This window comes from Rousettus aegyptiacus, unplaced genomic scaffold, assembly GCF_014176215.1.
Source record: "Rousettus aegyptiacus isolate mRouAeg1 unplaced genomic scaffold, mRouAeg1.p scaffold_m13_p_13, whole genome shotgun sequence".
NCBI lineage: Eukaryota > Metazoa > Chordata > Mammalia > Chiroptera > Pteropodidae > Rousettus > Rousettus aegyptiacus.
In genome coordinates, this window is record NW_023416288.1 from 47,814,452 (window position 1) to 47,831,378 (window position 16,927).

At 53.8% G+C, this 16,927-nt stretch overlaps 1 protein-coding gene across 7 annotated transcripts in view; it reads right to left on the reverse strand.

Annotated features, from left to right (window-relative positions):
* RBM33 (RNA binding motif protein 33) overlaps positions 1–16,927 on the reverse strand; it is an 86,191-nt gene that overhangs the window by 22,895 nt on the left and 46,369 nt on the right. For all 7 annotated transcript variants that reach the window (XM_036230611.1, XM_036230610.1, XM_036230608.1 and 4 more), the window contains 5 exons: positions 7,713–7,845; positions 7,005–7,342; positions 5,592–5,843; positions 3,875–4,162; positions 334–957 (listed from right to left, as the gene is read on the reverse strand). In XM_036230611.1, coding sequence (XP_036086504.1) covers positions 334–957; positions 3,875–4,162; positions 5,592–5,843; positions 7,005–7,342; positions 7,713–7,845 — 1,635 coding nt within the window. The remainder of the gene's footprint in view (positions 1–333; positions 958–3,874; positions 4,163–5,591; positions 5,844–7,004; positions 7,343–7,712; positions 7,846–16,927) is intronic.

Genomic DNA, 16,927 nt, shown 5'->3' on the forward strand with positions numbered 1-16,927 from the left:
GTGTTCACTGACTCTAAAGCTACACACAACAAATTACCTGCTTTGTGGATAAAGGAAATTTTATTTTTAACATAAACTTGATGATTCTACCTCAAATTACCTATAAAAAGCAGCTAAAACAGAACGGTCTAACGGAGGCTGGCCGCCCGGGCCTTTCATGAGGCCTCAGCGTCAAGTGCGGCCCCCGCTGGGGGGACCGAACCGGTGGCTGTCACGCTGGCTGCCACGCCCGCGCAGGAGCGGCTGCCGTCCTCCCTGAGAAGCCTTCTCCGCGCCCGGGATGTTCGGTGCAGGGAGCACACGCAAGGGGCGCCGGGGACCTCGTCAACTTACCCCACCCGACAGCCGGATCACCCTGACTTTGGAGGTGACGTGCGGCCCGTCTCCGCCGCCGCTGCTGGCCCGGTGCATGACGGTCCTTTTCGCACCCGGCCGTGCGTCCGGGGGTCGGGCCTGCAGGGCCGCCACGCGAGCCGCCTGCGGGGGGGGCGGCGGCCCGTCCCCGGCGGGCTGCGCCTGCAGGGCTTTGTGCTGCGAGGGGCCGGCGGGGGCCGTCCGGGGCGGCCGCGGGTGCTTCAGCGGCTTCATCTGCTGTCCTGGGCACTGCATGTTAGCACCGGATGGCACAAAATTCGACGTTTTGGGCTGAGTGCCGGAAACGGCGACGTCCTGGCTTTTCACGAGAAGTCTGTTTTTCACATTCGGGCGGGCCTGGGCGCCCGGGAAGGGCAGCAGCGGGGTGCCGTTGGCGGGCGGCGGCGGCGGCTCGCCGCGCTCGGCGGGGGCCGGGGGCGCGCAGAGCTGCTGCTGCGCCAGCCTCTCCAGCAGCTCCTTCTTCCGCGCCCCGGCCTGCTGCTGCCGCCGCAGCTCCTTCTGCTTCAGGATCTCCTCCCGGAGGCGCTTCTGCTCCTCGATCTTCAGGCGGTACAGCCTCGTCTCTTCGTCTTCGTCGGGAAACTGCAGCAGAGAACAAGCAGGGTTACTCGGCGGCACAGGGCAGGGCGACGCAGCCAACTGCGAGGACACGAAATTCCAAAACCCCTTCGTCCAAACTCTGAAAGACGCTCTTGGGCGTCTGCTTGGAGACCTTAAGGACAGCTCCTCCCTCTGGGGACGGAGAAAAAAATGACATGGCTAAAGCTAATTTGGAAAATCTTATCAGAATATTGGAAATGAAATAATGTAAATTTCCCCTCATTTACAAATTTGAAACCAATTAAACTATTCATTTACGCTATCAAAATGTATTTCCCATGGAGGTGGTGACGGGGGGAGGCCGCGCTGTCCCGGTTTTATCAGGCCCTTCTCTGAAGAACCAACAAAAGGTGGGTATCAACGACCTGAAAGGCCTGATTACAACTATTGATTTTTCGTACAGAGTTTTCAGCCTGGTCTCAGACTCGTTTGTCACAGAATAATTGGTTATAATGAACAGCACGAGTCAATCTCTCCGACCTTGAACTCGTGCTCTCCCCCAGAATCAGAATGCTGCCGAACGCAGTGCTGGAATAGTAATGGTGCATGAGGAATGCCTTTCCACACGGCCCCAAACCAGTCTCGGAGTCTATCGGAAAAACCTTTGAAAGAGTCCAGTAACTTTCATAAACACCATCTGATGAGGAAAGCTCATTAAAAGGTAAGCATCCGTTAAAAATTGTAATAATTTTCTTTAAGAATGTAGTAGATATCCTTATCCACGGATCCCTCAAAAACAAATAGGATTTAATCTATCTAGAAATCAGCTATTAACAAATAAACCTTAAGAATTTAGGAAATAAGACCAAAATGCAGTGGAAGACTCTGCTGGTACCCCCAGAGCCCCGTGCCCTTGACCTACAGGACACAGAGTTGAGGCCTTCATCATTTCAGAAGCGACTCTGACCACCTCGGCTACCTGACTGCCACGCAGAAGGGACGAGAAGGGGCAATCCTGCAGGCGGATGGGGCCTGCACGGGAGGGGGTGGGGAGCCACAGAGGTCCGCGTGCACGGGGCGGGGCATTCAAGGGGAAGATGGCTGGGGGGACAGGAGCAGCCACCTGGGTGTGTCCCCAACAATCCAGAAGAGGAGTTAAAATATGTTCAAGAGTATAGGCAGACATGCTCCTGAACAGAATTGTCCTTTGTTATATTACAGGTTGGGCGAACGCTAAAAAAAATAAATCACACTTACCTCAACAAAACAAATGGAAGACATTTTTAAAAGAAAAGGTAAAAATTACACAATGACTACCTGCAAGTCCCAGTTCATGCACCAAGCCCGCCTGGCCCTGCAGAAGATGCTAGAGGACCCTGCGTAACCAGCCACCACGGAAAAACAGCCAGCCGGGGCTCGTGGTATGCCTCAAAGGCCACTTCTGTCGTTTTATTTAGCCACTGTCACTATACTATAAAAGCAAAGTGTATGTGACTTAATTTTTCTGAACCAAATCAGTCTACATATATAAGTTAGGAGCTAGCTATATAAACCAAACCAGATGAAATTTTTGGCAGATTTCTTTTTTTGTAAACTATCTCAATCCAGTCTGTAAACCTATACTATTTTTTCAAATACTGATTTTAAAACCAAAAGTCACCCTTCTTCTGATCAGATCCTGTTACGCAGCAGCGAGATGTTCTGACTTCATGTTTCTGTTTCTCGTTTAGTAACTGCCTTAGTTTATCAGAAGAAAACCTGACTACCTCCCCCGCCCCACCGCAAATTTAACTGAGTGATAAAGATAAACTGTGCAAACTGGTTTTTTACATAATTAGAAAAATACGCCTTGCCTACGTTTTTATCTAAGGAAACACTTCATGCCCTTGGTTTTTTTTATCATGTTACGTTAATAATGCACGATGCTAACCCATGACAGTCTATGTAACTTTTACCAAGACCCCGTCCCAGGCACACAAACACAGCAGTTAAGGAAACTGAGGCTTGTCATTCGTGCAGTGACGGGCGCAGGATCCTAATGCTGGACGGTGGGTCACTCCGACGGCCGGCCTCTCACCTCCTGCACGAGACGCCTGTGTTTGGTCAGAACCCGTTCCACAGACACTGCCCACCTTCTGTACCTGCATTTCTAGGGGACAGACCTCAGTGGCACAGAGCATAAGGCAAGCACATCCATTTCTTTTCTAGGACACCAGTGGCCTCAACAGGTATGTCCCAGCTATAGATTTTACTAATACTTAACGAGAGACCAAAACTAAATCAAGGTGCAAATACGATCTCAATTGGAAACCATGTAACATACTGACTTGCATTTACTCCTCACATTTACACCTATTTAAAAATCAGCAACGATACATATCCATAGACATGACAAAACGACCCCGCCCCAAAAATCTTGTTTAAAGGTCAAAAGAAAAAAAGATAAGTCTGTACACTATCATCCTGTTGTGTTCAGTGTAAAACAAAGTCACAGACACCAAACAGTATACACCAGGGATCAGCTAACTGCAGCCCGTGGGCCCAATCCGGCCCGACACGCGACTCTGTCATAAGCCCGACTGGAACGCGCCTTGCCGCTTGCCGCACGGACTGTCTACGGCCGCTTCTGTGCTGAAACGACAGAGCTGAGCGAACACCAGAGACGTTTGGACCACAGAGCCTAAAACAGTCATCCTCTGGGCGCCCACAGAATGCGCAGTCCACCGTGGACGCCTGTAACTGTGCAAACGATTTTCGAAATCTTACACTGCAAGCCACTGAGAGTAAAAGTGCATCTTACGTGAACACGGCTTCAGGTTAAAAGAAGGACCCAGCTGGAGAAAGTGAGACGATTCGGTGAACAACTCGCTGGATCGGAGTGAACCAGGAGGTACGACCTGAATACGAGGCTCCCTGTCTGAGGCCAAATATTATTTTTTAATTAAAAGAGCAGTCCTACCTCTGGTTCCGCCTTCGCGTCTTCTTTAGGCTGAACCCCGGGGCTCGCCGGCTTGCCCTTCACCTCCGCCTTCGCCTGTGCGCTCCTGGACCCCGTGCCGGGCCTCGGGGGCGGCGACGTGCTGGTCGTAGGCTTTACCTGAGCTGCAGGTGTGGAGGAGCAGCGACTGCTACTCATTTCCATGACGTGTGACGGTGCTATTGGCAATTCACGCAGATTACTGTTTCTTGGAGCCGTCGGCTGCATCTGCTGCATTGGCCGTTTGCTTACATTCTGAGAAGTCGTGTTCTAGTACGAAAAGAAAGAAATGTGAATTAGGACAGGAAACCTGGGAGGAGGAATGCAGAAAGGCACAGGAATAAAGAGATGTGAGAATCATTCTAATCAGCAGGTGGCTCCTCTTTTGAGGGGGGCGAGCAGGCACTCTTCCTGCTGGTCACGGCTTCCTTCAGGCGTGACTGTCCCCGCTCTGTGCGGAGCGCGCCTGGCCGTCAGGGACAGGGCTGGCAGAGGGACCACGCCTGCCTGCACTGGCTCCGCTTTATGGGGCTCTCACTAGGGACCGCGGCTGTGTTGGTGCCTGAGTCTGGGAACTGTCCTTTCTCATAGAAAGGACGGAGCCAACACACGACTCCGTGTGCACCAGGAGTGGGCGCCGCCTTTACTGGGTCCTAAATTTAAGCACGAAAAGAATGAGGCACAAGTCGGTGTCTGAAGAAAACCCACCCCCGGGAAGACAGAGGTGCCCGCGGGCTCCCCCAGAGGGCAAACTCCTGGTCATGTTCATCCTCTGGGCTCTGCAGAGACCCGACCCCTGGAGTCTGGGGACACGTGGGGCGGCGAGGGCCTCGGCTGAGGCTGCTCATTCGAGTCGACCGACAGGTTCAGGCACAGGGCCGAGCAAGCAGTCTGCCACTGCCCTGGCACAACGAGCCCGGGTCACAGGCCACCCCTCTGCCCGGCTCTGCAAGTCCTTTCCTAGTTCTTACGTCACTGTAGTCTCAATGTGACTCTAAGATAGAAAGATGCTGGGACAAAGAGATTTGAGATCAAAAGTAGCTAAGTGACATGCTCGAAGCTCAAGGTCACAGGGAACAGTACAAAAAGGAAAAACACCCAACTCTCTCCCTTTACGGCCTAGACCCCCAGCGATCGGGCTGATTACGGAGGGCGAGCTGTCCGGTGGAGGGCCGGCTGCGACAGTGACCACTGCCGTTTACCTTCGAGGCATTAGGCGCGTGCCGCCGCGCACGTGCTGACGGGCCCTGCGAGCTGCCCTCCCGCCGTTAACCACAAGCTCCACGAGCAGCCCCGGCAGCAGAGGGCTGCCACCCCCCACCCCCCGCCGAGCTCGTCCGCATGTTTACTCAGAGCCCGAGGAGACAGAGATAAGCTGTGCATGGGACACAAGCCACCGGCAAAAGGTAGTGACTGTCACCGGAAAGCATTTTCTGGAGTCACATGTCTGTTAACTAAAGACGTCGTCACTACAGCAACACCTAGATGTACAAAGGATGCTGAAGTAAGTAACGTAAACACAGCCTTCCGCGCACAGAAGAGCTGTCAATGTCTGCAGTCAAGAAAACCGAGGTCCTGAGCGGCTGCGAGCGCACTCGCAGCAGGGACCGGGAGCGACTCGGGCTCCTGAGCTCCGCCCCCACTGGGCTGACACCTGAGAGGCGTCGCCGGAAGGTGCCGGAGCCCGGAGGACACTCACGTGCCGCAGGCCCTGGCGCTGGGGGCACTGCATCCGACTGCTGCTCGGCGGGGGCTGGGCCGTCTGCAGGTGCGGCCGGAACTGGGGCTGCGACAGGGGCATCAGCGGCGGCGGCGGCGCGGCCAGGTGGTGGTGCTGGTGCGGCGGCGGCGGCGGCTGGTGCGGCGGGGGCGGCTGCAGCGGGGGCTGGAGCGGGGGCTGCGGCTGCGGCTGCGGCTGGTGCGGCGGGGGCAGCGGGGGGTGCAGGGGCCCCTGCCGGGCCGGAGGAGACAGAGAGGACGGTTACAAACGGCTATGCTAGTCACGCCCCGACTCCGCCCCTTCTTAAACCCTGGCACCAAAAGGACACTTGACGTGGCACAATTGCACTTTAGGTGTGCTGATGAAGGTGACACTACAGTAGCCCCAAATCCTCCGACTCCCGAAATTCCACAAATTTGTCCTCAGGAAGTCCCCAAGGTGGCCAGCATGGCCTCCAGGATGCTCCCTGCAGCACCGTTTCCAAGACCGAGGTGTGGACACAAAGCGTGTGCAGAAGCGTCAGCCCAAAACGCAGCCTGCACGGCTTGTCCACACGACCTTGGAGACGGCAGCTTGGGGACAGGGAGGATCGTGCCGCCGGTGAGCGGGGGGAGCACGGAGACCGGGAGGCTGCACTGAAGAGGCCTGAGAACCGGCACCCGCCGGCAGGGGCCGCCTCGGGGACCGGCTCACTCGGCGTCCTCTTTAAATATCCATCAGCTCTCAGACATAAACGTGTAGTCACGGTGTGGTTTTCAGCAAAAGAAAACCAGAAAACCGTTCCAGCCTACTGTGCGCCCTGAACAATCACCACCTCCCTCTTTTCACGTTAGACGCAAACCGCACGTGCTCCGAAACTGTTGGCTCATGCGTACCGTCGTCATCTATCTTAACAGTGAGGGCCGAGTGCAGGAAGGAACGACCTCACAGACGTCACGGCAGCCGTGACACACGGCCCGCCAGCAGAGGGCACGCTGTTCTCTCTGACAAGGAGGGGATGACCGGCCACCCTGCGTCCTCCCGGCAATGACCCCTCCCCCGCGCACCGAGGAAGCAGAATCCCATAAAGGACTTTATCTCCACTGGAAACCTTTTATGATTCTTCCAGCGAGGAGCAAATTTAGTATCAAAATGTGTCCTAATTGTATTAGTGGTGTATCCTTTTAAAAATCTGAATACTGAATTTTTCATTTCCCAAAAAGTGACAACCACTTTTTCCATTTCTCCTATGATTAAGGAGATAATCGATACAGTCAAAACGTTTTCTTTAACAAACAGTACGTTTAGCACCTGTGTCCTCTAAACAAACCCCACATCGTCGCCGACCAGCCCGAGCGCGACGCTTCGTTCTGTGAGCGGCCAGGTCCCGGGCGGCGGGCGCGGCCAGCGTACCTGCAGGTTAGGCTGCGCGTGCGTGGGCAGGAACGGCTGCCCCGGGCCGGGCAGGAACGGCTGGCGAGGAGGGATGAAAGGCCGCGTGGCCGCTGCGCCCGGCTGGCTGAAGTGAAGAATGCCCACCGGACCCGGCGGCTGCAGGGCGGGCCTCCCGGGCCGCTCTCTGGGGAACACCGGCTGCTGCCCCTGCTGGCTAAACGCTGGCCCGGGCTGAGTGAACGGTAGCGGACTGGGCGCGGGCACGGGGTGGCTGCCGCTAAGAAGTGTGGGAGGAGGGGGCGGGGGCGGAGGGCTCCGCTGCTCCAGAAAGAGATGGCTCGGGAACCTCGGCTCACCTGCAACAGAAGAGGGGCCGACGCCGCCGCTGGTTACGCAGAGCGCGCGGCCCACGGGAGGGCGGTCTAGGCGCCGTCTCCCCACAGACCGAAGCTACGTGGTGCCAGGGTGCGGGTGTGTGAGAAAAATCCTCGACTTTGCCTCTTGTGTTCTCGCTCGCTTCGTTGGCCCTTGTCTATAAATGATCCCCTCCTTTGTGTGAGATCTGCACATTTCGGATACCAATCGTGTCCAATTTTGGCATCGGAAATGACAGGCGTGTGTGCCATTGTACAAAAGCCTGACACTTAACAAAACCCACCGGACGCTCAGTGTGGCTTGCGGCAGCCACGCGGCAGGCTCCGTCCCATTTCCCCGCGCCCCCCTCACCTCCTAGGAAGAACGGGTCCCGCTCCTGGGGAGGCGGCGGGGCTCTCCACTGGTCCTGGAGAGGAAGTCGGGGGGGCTGGCTGAAGTTGTTGGGAACAGGTCCAGGGGTGTGCTGCGGGAATTCTGGAGGGCCCTGAAGAACAAAGGGGAAACAGGATGAAAGGAAGGAAAGTGACCTGTAAGCCAGAGGTGCAGGCGCGGCCCCGGCTCGCCTCTGAAACGCCCGGCAGCGGCTCGTGCGGCTCCCGCTCCACCCCCCCCCCCACGTGCAACCGCGTGGCACAACGGGAGCGACTCCGCCACGAAGGGACAGCCAGGCGCCAGAACGCGGCGTCTGAAAATGATTAGGCTTCCGACATTCCTGACACTCATCTTCTCAAACGTGCTGTCCTCCAACCATAAGCTAGAGCTACGAAGCTGCTTTACTTCAAAACAGAAACAGAATTTATCCCGTGAAAAAATCAGCACTCTGGCAAAACAGGAAAATGCAAAACAGTTAAGAAACCATATTGCAAAGAAATAGTACACAACTGGATTTCTTTGGATAAAATATTCTGAACTCTTTATTAAAAATTAACATTTTCAATAACTACATACTACTATGTATACAAACTAAAATTATTTTTCAGTGGTCCTTTTCAAGAATTCGATTTTAAAAAAACATCGTATTTGCTTAAGAAAGCCTCACGTTTTGTGAGGCATATAAGTAAAGAAGTCCTCACAAATTTTTTCACTTTTCCAGAAAGAATTAACTTTACACATCATCAAAATAATTTGCATTTAATAACACCTTGTTCTTTCAAACCCAACCAGCATTCCTCAGCTTCTAAAAGTCACATAAACTTCATAAACTCCCCCGTAAACTTCAAATCCCGATGCCTTATTCCTAACCCAGCCAGCCGTTCTCGCCCCGTGCCCTCACTTCGTAACACTGCGGTGCCCCTGCCCACTACGGCGCCTGCCTGCTCTGCCCACGGCATTCACGAATAACGCGGCGTGGACACTGGCGTGGACACCACAGCCCTCGCAGACCCACGGCCACGTGACGAGGAAATTGTGTTTAAACATAAATACTAAATCTTTGTGAAAGCACAGACAGCCGGTACTTATTGAAACGTATGAAACACAAAGGCTCCACGCTTCAATTCGCATAGTCTTGTGTCTACTACTTTAGGTGAAATCAAGGAAATTCTCACCTTTCCCAGGTCTGACATTAGGGAATGCCAGTTCTCGCCTCTAGATAAAGACATCAGTTAAGATACTACCAGAGCTGTAAGTGTCAGTAACTGAGGTAAGCTTTATGATGAGCAAGCACACGGCACACAGTCATACTGCATCAGAAAGCTTCCCTACCCCTAACGAGTGTACACGTTCTACACCGTTCATCTGAGACTTAACTGATGCGATGCTGTGATACGGATAGTCTTCAACGCTTAACATCTTTACTGTGGCGACAACGGGCTGGAGGACGCCTCCGCCGCACGAGGCGGTCCTGCACGCTCACTCGCTCCGGGTGCGCGGGGGGCTCCCGGGGACCTGCCTTCTTGTCCTCCACTGCTGCACCCTTTCCTCATTTTAAAAATATTATTTTCTTGCTTACATTCAGTGAAATACGTAGTGTGCATCTACGTGCATATTTCGTCAGGTAACTTAAACGGAACGTTAATGAAGTACTTACTTATAAAACATAGCATGAGCATTCTATCTTTACTTTTATATAACTTTCTCTCACGTATTACGTGTATTTCACAAAATGTGTTTTAAAATCATCTTCGAAACTCTCTGAACGTGATAAATCAATAATCAAGGTCCTGCTATTATTTCAAAGAACCGTTTAAACCATTTTTCTTGGAGTGGCACAAAAAATAAGATTAAAAATTGCCTGCCCTCTCTGGTTTGCAGCAAGGTCTAACTATCGCGTTGCCTCCAATTCATGCAATTTATTCACCCACAGTAAAACCCATTTTCAGTTAAACAGCTCATTTCCTTAAACCACTTCAACATATACATCTGGAAATGCGAAACCCCCAAATCGAAACTATGCTGCCAAGACACTGAGGAGGGTCAGCGCCACGGGCTGAAACAAGCCACCGATGTCAAAGGTAGGAGAAAGTACCGACATTTAAAGTGTTTTTAAAGTGAAAACCAGCTCTTTTTCATGACGCTTTAGCTTACGAGTTAGTAAAGTATTAACCCCTACCCGAAGACCAAACATTTTCCACGCCAAAGTGTGGCAAGTGGCGTCTCTCTTGGCACGCTGAGCTGTGGCCCCTTGGGGCAGACGTGCGGCAGCCTGCAGCGCCAGCCCGACACAGGCTTGGGGGTGCGCCTCGGCAAGGCCACGTACAGAGGTGGTCCCTCGGCAGGCCTGCTGCTGTGAGGACGGCCCGAGGCGCCACCTGTGCTCAGGACTCCGGGCCCCGCCCCTCCCCACCCCAAACCCTGCGCGCCTTCGCCCGCCCTGCTCCCCCGTGGCCCCATCCTGGACTCTGCAGAGCGGCTCTGCTGTCGCCGACCCGTGAGCAGGCGCGGTGTCGCCGAAGCCTCGGCGCGGGCACACGTCTGCACGCCGCCAGGACCCCTGCACCGCCTTCCCAGTCCCTCGGCCGTCCCCACGCTTCGCTGTCGCACACATGCCCCGTGTGCGGACACCCCATGGCTGGCCGGAACGGGCTGGAGAGACTAGCCCTGGACGGGGTGGCAGGGCCGGAGGGGCCACCGACAGCCTCGAGAGAAGCGGCTGACAGCTGCGTCAGCAAGGACGTGTCGAGCTCTGCACGGTGGCTCCGGGGAGTCAGAATGGAAAAGGGGCCAGTGCGGGCGCAGCCTCGAACCTGTGACTGCCACCAGCACGGTGCGGCCACCTGGGCCAGCCAGGTGGGGGGCAGCGGGTGCAGAAAAGATTCTGGCATTTCCAACACTGACCCCGAAGAGGCTGAACACAGGCCGCGCTGTACAGGTGAGGGGGGCGGCCCTGGGAAAGACAGGACTTTAATGGTCGACCCAGCTAATGCCACCAGGAAGCCCATTTCGAGACGACAAATGCCGGCACAGGGTCAGGTGGGAACGGCATGAGGAAAAAGGGCAGACGGCCCGAGACGTTCCCGGAAGGAAAGCCGGCGACTGGCAGACGGAGCAACGCGGACGACGCCCGGAGTCGGCAGGTCCTGCGGGCCGCGGGGGGACCCGCGGGGGCCCCTGCTCGCCTCGCCGGACAGAGCTCGAGAGCGTGCAGTTTCCAGCTCTGAGTCGCTGACGGCGGCGTCCTGGCTGTCACTGGCATCGCCTTTTTGAAACAGGAGAAACTTTAAGTAGCCGGTGCCACTGAGCTCACGGCGCCGCTTCCCCTCGCTTCCTGCTCCACTTTGGGCACAGATGTCGCCGTCTTTCTCTTTATTTACACTAGTTAAATTTGAGCCACACGGAACAGACTCCGAATCCCTTCCCTAGCACAAATCCTCTCTTCTTCCTCAGGGACGGAAGGGCGACACTGAGCCCAGCCCCTGTGACGAGCTCCTGGCCGACGGTGTCCCCGGCTGGCACCATGGGGTGCAGCCGCCTCCACCGCCCTCGGCCTCTGCCCCACCCCCCTTCCGCCTGGAATTTGGAAGAAGAAAAATTGCTTCCTGATAACATCAGAGAGTAGCTACACCAACCCAGAACTCACTCATTTTTACATAAAAAAAATAAAACACTTGGTTTTTAAAGTCACCGTTAACAGAGTTTTCTGTCACATGCGGCCTCGTTCACGTCCTGACTGACAAAAGCCAAGTACAACAAATCCTTCGTAAACACAGCGGCAAGAAACAGGCAGAACAAATGACTTTTCCTGTAAAGGATGAAGAAACTCAGGTTTACAGAGTTATAAGCGAAATATCCAAAGTTACGCCGTCAAAAAACAACTCCAGGCACGAACCGCATTTTCAGATCCGGTCTATAAAGTACTCTCCCCCCATGGCCACTGATCTGCTGCCCAACCCGCCTTCCAGAGACGCCGAACAAAGCCACGGCTCAAGTCTGGCGCACTCTGCCCGAGGCTCTCTCGGTGAGCCGTTCGCTTAACAGCCCGCCTCGCAGGGTGCGAAGAGCAGGATCCCCCACCCCGATCCCCCACCCCGATCCCCACCCGCCACCAGACGTGAGCCATTCGAAAGCAGCGCCTGCCCTGAACACAGCACCAGGACTTTCAGTGCTACTCTAATTCTGCCTTCTGAAAGAGAAGGCCACCGTAATCCTTTCAAATAACTGCCATTTTGCTTTTCTTTATATCTCTTTAAAAAAACAAGGTATTTTATCATTCTCTTTCATTTAATTCTCATACAAATTGTACTTTCACTTTTTTGCATCTCTAGTTAATTGCAGGATGTTATCTATATTAATCCCATTCAGGAAGAACCGATAACTTCGCTTAGGAAAAAAAAAGATGAAAACTTTGCATAAATTGCTTAGCACAAAGTTAATCGTATAATGCAAAGAATAAAGAGGCTCTAACAGCTATTATATGACTTATCAGCTTCCCTAAAAGGGTCAGTTGCTATATTTTAATAAGACTAATTAAATATCTTAACAATGTCATTGAAACTTCATGAATCTTTCAATAAATTACAACCTTCCTCTACATGTTTTCATTTCTTAATCTCACTTAAAATGCAAAGAACTATATAAGAAACCAACAGACACTCAAGAAGGCCTCTCAGTTAATTCTGATTAAATGGGTTAAGTGAAAAGAATAAAGACCCCAGCGACCCCTGACAATTAAAATCATCGCCCTTTATCGCCGCGCTAATCCTCTTATTCAGTACGTCCGCGATTCCTTTCTTTCTTTCAGGTTGTACTTCACCCGGTTCCTCGGAAGGTCCTCCCGCGCTGCAGCGCGTTCTGAGCTCCGTGGAGGCGGGTGCCGCGCGCCAGGACCCGCGCGGGGCGGGCGGCTGGCTGCACCGGCGTGGCGATGCCCGCGGTCCCGGCGCTGGCACCAGAGAACGCCCCGCGAGTCACGCCGTCTCTTCGGCACAAAATACTGCTTCTGATGAAGCGACTAAAGACGATCTATTTACCCCATTTCATAAAGTGAAAGCCCTTAGTTCCCGCACCTCGCCCCCACCAATGACAGGCCCCACTGCGGCAAACTCTCCCACTTCAGCACTCGGTGACGGTCGACACCTCATGTCGCTGTGATTCACCTGCCCAGACCCAATGACTCTGCCCCGTTCGCTGAGGGGCGTGTGGATTTTGGAGACGGAGAGCGTGGCGCGGCACGCCTGGAGACTCACGCCTGCCCCGGTTCCGGCCCCGCCCCGGCACGCGCTCTGTGAGCTGCGGCCAGCTGACCTTCCCGAGACTCGGTGGCACCACCTGCACACTGGAGAAGATGACAGCTGCACATGCTGAACACCCGCCCCGCGCGGACGCTGGACACAGCGCCCGCCCAACTTCTCCCTGCGCTTCGTCCAGCACAGCGTCCGCGCCAGGGAGGCCGGACCTCCTCATTCGAGAAAGGACTGACAAAAAGGACGCCACGGAATCAGCCCTGTCACCCGAAAGCACAGTCTGCTTGTTCTGAAATTCGCGTCTGTGAAGACGCCGACCCCAGGACCCAGAGTCCCGCTCCTAGCTACTTACTGACAACTCCGTGCGCTGACGCCCACGTACGAATGTCTACGGCAACGTGACCTACAACAGCCCAAGACAAGAAATGCTCCCGCAGTCCGACCGGGCAGTGGACACGCTGCTGCATCCACACGGCGGGACGAGGGCTACCGGTAAAACACGCGCACCTCGCACAGGCGCCGCGGGGGGCGTGCGTCCCAAACACGAAGACGCCACGTCGCCGCTCTCGCCGGTCCTAGGAACAGGGACAGCCCGGTGGCCGCCGGGGCTGGCCGGGGAAGGGCCCGCCGCTGCAGGGGCCGCGCAAGAAGCCCGGGCGGCAGCGCTGGTCCTGTCCCCGCTGTGCTGACTCCGTAACCGCTTCACGTCACGACGCAGATGCGCACGCCCAAAGCACTGCATTTTCAAAATTAAAAAAATTCTAATCTTTTGGAAGAAGTGCTTTCAGGTGCTTTATAATAAACTAAGGCCTCTTCCAAAGTTTGTCTTAAAAACGTATCTAAACAGAACTGTGGGTCTTCAAAGACTCCCGGGAAAATATTTTTTAAAAACTGGTGTGTTTCGCAGGACGCATCACTAGGAACGGGCCAGAAATCTTCTTGACACAGACAGGAGTTCGAAGACCTTGAAACTTTACGTTCTTGCGCACATTTCACGGGCTGAGTTATTAAAAAACGGATGGGCAACCTGTGCTCAGAGGTGAGGCTACCACACACGGCACTGTAGGTACCTGGGGTGGGGGGTGGGGGGGTCCTGGGAAAGGGTTTCATTTCAACACAACAGTTTTACTCAATCAAACGTTAAACGAATCGGCTTATCACACACTTTTGCAGTGTGACTGGATGGGTCAGTTACTGTACAAGAAAACCGATTTCCATACGTCTGGCTTCCTAGAGTCACTCCCGTGTACCCCACCCACCTCGCTGCGCCCAGCACACGCAATGTACTCTGGCAGGACCGCAGTCCAGTCGACGGGGCGTGCACCTTATCACCACAATGTTTAATGGCTGGTACGGCAGTGTTGAGCTGCTCCTGCTGCAGATGGGAATTCACTGATATGATTAAATTTGATGGTATGATAATGTATGGTAATCGTAATTAATCAGAAACCCACCAGCAAACGGAGGATGTTGGGTATTATGTCACCCGCATTTTAAACTGCATTCTCTCCCGGCAAGCTTGACAATATCTGACAGCTGGAAGGCCCTCATCCCACATTCGCCTGCTACTGCTCATGGATACGTCTGATAGGAGAAAATGCCCACCTAAGTGCTAATAATTACGAGGCATTGCAGGCAAGGAGTAAAAACAGGAAGGGCTCAAATGAAAGACTTTTTTCCTAGATGGAATGAAGTCTGGATTCACATCTGCAAAGGCTATAATCAGAAAGAAATGTAATTTGATGCAGCAGTCTCGTCAAACATGATTTGCATGAAACGCCATGTAAAACACATTCAGTAACTGCCAATCACCACCACCTGATACCACGCGCCCGTCACAGGGAGACGGGACGCGGCCGGACCGCCCCGCGAGGCCCTGCGACTGCACCGCGCGCGCACGCGGGTCTCGCTTAGGCGGGCCACTCGGCGGTGCAGCTGCTCAGACGAGTTTACGCTTAAAGGCATCGTCTTTTTTTTTTTTTTAATTTTTTCACTTTAAACAAAAATCACGAAGAATTATTCACTTCACTGGCTGCCCTGGAAATACCAGAATGAACGACCGCGCAGGCTGTACACGGCCCCCGGCGAAGGACCTTCACCAAACGCGTGACCCGGGAGTTACCACCACACTTAAACACAACGACGGCGCTGGCCCCGAAAACGAGAGAGGTCGGCAGACTCTCGAAGCAACACTCCAATAAAATATTAGCGATCGACATTTCAGTGTCATTTTTCAAAGTGGGTAAACTTTAAAAAGAATAAACATCTCTTTGAGTACAAATACTAACTGAAAAAATGTACTTATAGAGAAGAAAAGGATTCCATGTTAATGGTAGAAACAGCAGGGGCGCCTCTGTGGAAAGAGAAACCTATTAGACTACTCAACATGCAAAACAAGACGTCTGGATTAAAAACGGAATTCGGACAGACACAAAAACAAAAGCTGACTTGCATGAAGTATAAACTAGCCTTCCCATCCCCGCCGCCCTACAAAAACACACAATAAACTGTTCCGTGGAGTCCCATTCAAAGGTCCTGACTTGGAGGAAAAGTGGACCGGGGATTGGAAGGTGGCTCGATGGCAAGACTGGATGGGACAAAAAGCAGCTGACGTGGCAGGAAGAACAGTCCCTTAGACGGCACCTCGAACTGCTAAGGAACAGGCTCACTTCCTGGGCCGATCGGCTCTTTTAAGCACTCACCACCTAAAACACTGAAGTAAAGTTCCACTCGGGAGATTTATATTCTGATATGAAAATGAATATGGAAAAGATTCATTCCAATATGCTATCGATTGAAATATATTTCCAAAAAAAAGATTCGTAACTCTGATTTGAAGAAAGCGAACCAAAGTCGTCCTGGGAATAAGTCTGAGTGAGAAGAAACTCTGAGGGCGGCAGCGCCGGCTGTGCCCGTGACTGACTAGTAGACAGCGCCTAAATTACAAAGCGCCTCGCGGAGCCCCGGGGGCCCGGGCGCGGGGGGCGGACCCTCACCCGGCCGACGCAGACGCCAACGCAGCCGAAGCAGGGACGGCTCGGCGCCAAGAGCTAAAGCAGCAGTTTCTAAAAGGATCAAAAATAAGGCCCCTTTTCCTGAGTTTGACATTTAAATATCTGCTTTAAAATCTGTTTATTCAATTCTTTAAACATTTGTTTTGCTACATTAACTATAGCCCGGAATATCATATTTTGGCCTAAGATTTCAATTTTTAAGCTAATTTTAAACAATTCTATAAAAACTAGTGTCTCACATTAAGTGGCCTAGAATTCCGTGATTTTTTTTATTGACGCACTGAAGGCATTATCACTTAGCGCAATTTCTAGGCGTACTAGTTCTAAACTAAGAATCTCTCGAGTTCTCATAAAACTGTCAAACAAAATGGCCTTTCACGAAAGCGAAGTCTGTCAGTGTTGGGAAGAGAAGCGGTACCTTCACACGGACACCAACCGCAGAGCACTTCCCTTTAAAGGGGGGCGCCTGGAGGCCCCTGCGTCTGTCCGCCCTGCCTGCTCTGCGGTCGGCACGGGAGCGCTGAACCCCTGTGGCGCTCGGTGCAAACTCGCACACGCACCCGGGAAACGCGCCCTTCCCTACGTCGCCCCCTTCATGTAGCTCCTAGTAGGCGGCAAGGCCAGCCAATACCAGGTCCTGTGCGCACTCACGCGACTACCGTCGATCCGCGCCCTCTGTGCCCGAGGCCCAGGGCGGCCCCACTGGGCACAGCGTGATGGGGACGCCGCGGAGGGTCGCCACGGCCCGAGCCAGGCACGCACACGGCATGCGGCACGCCGCTGGCGGCGAGAGCAACGGGAGTCACGGACGGGCTGAGGCCGGGGAGAGGCAAGGTCGCAGCCGGCATCGCCGCTCCGCCCGGGCTTCTGCAAGGCGCACGTTTTCTGTGCCCCGAAGGCACACGACTCGGACGCGCCGCACGACGACCCC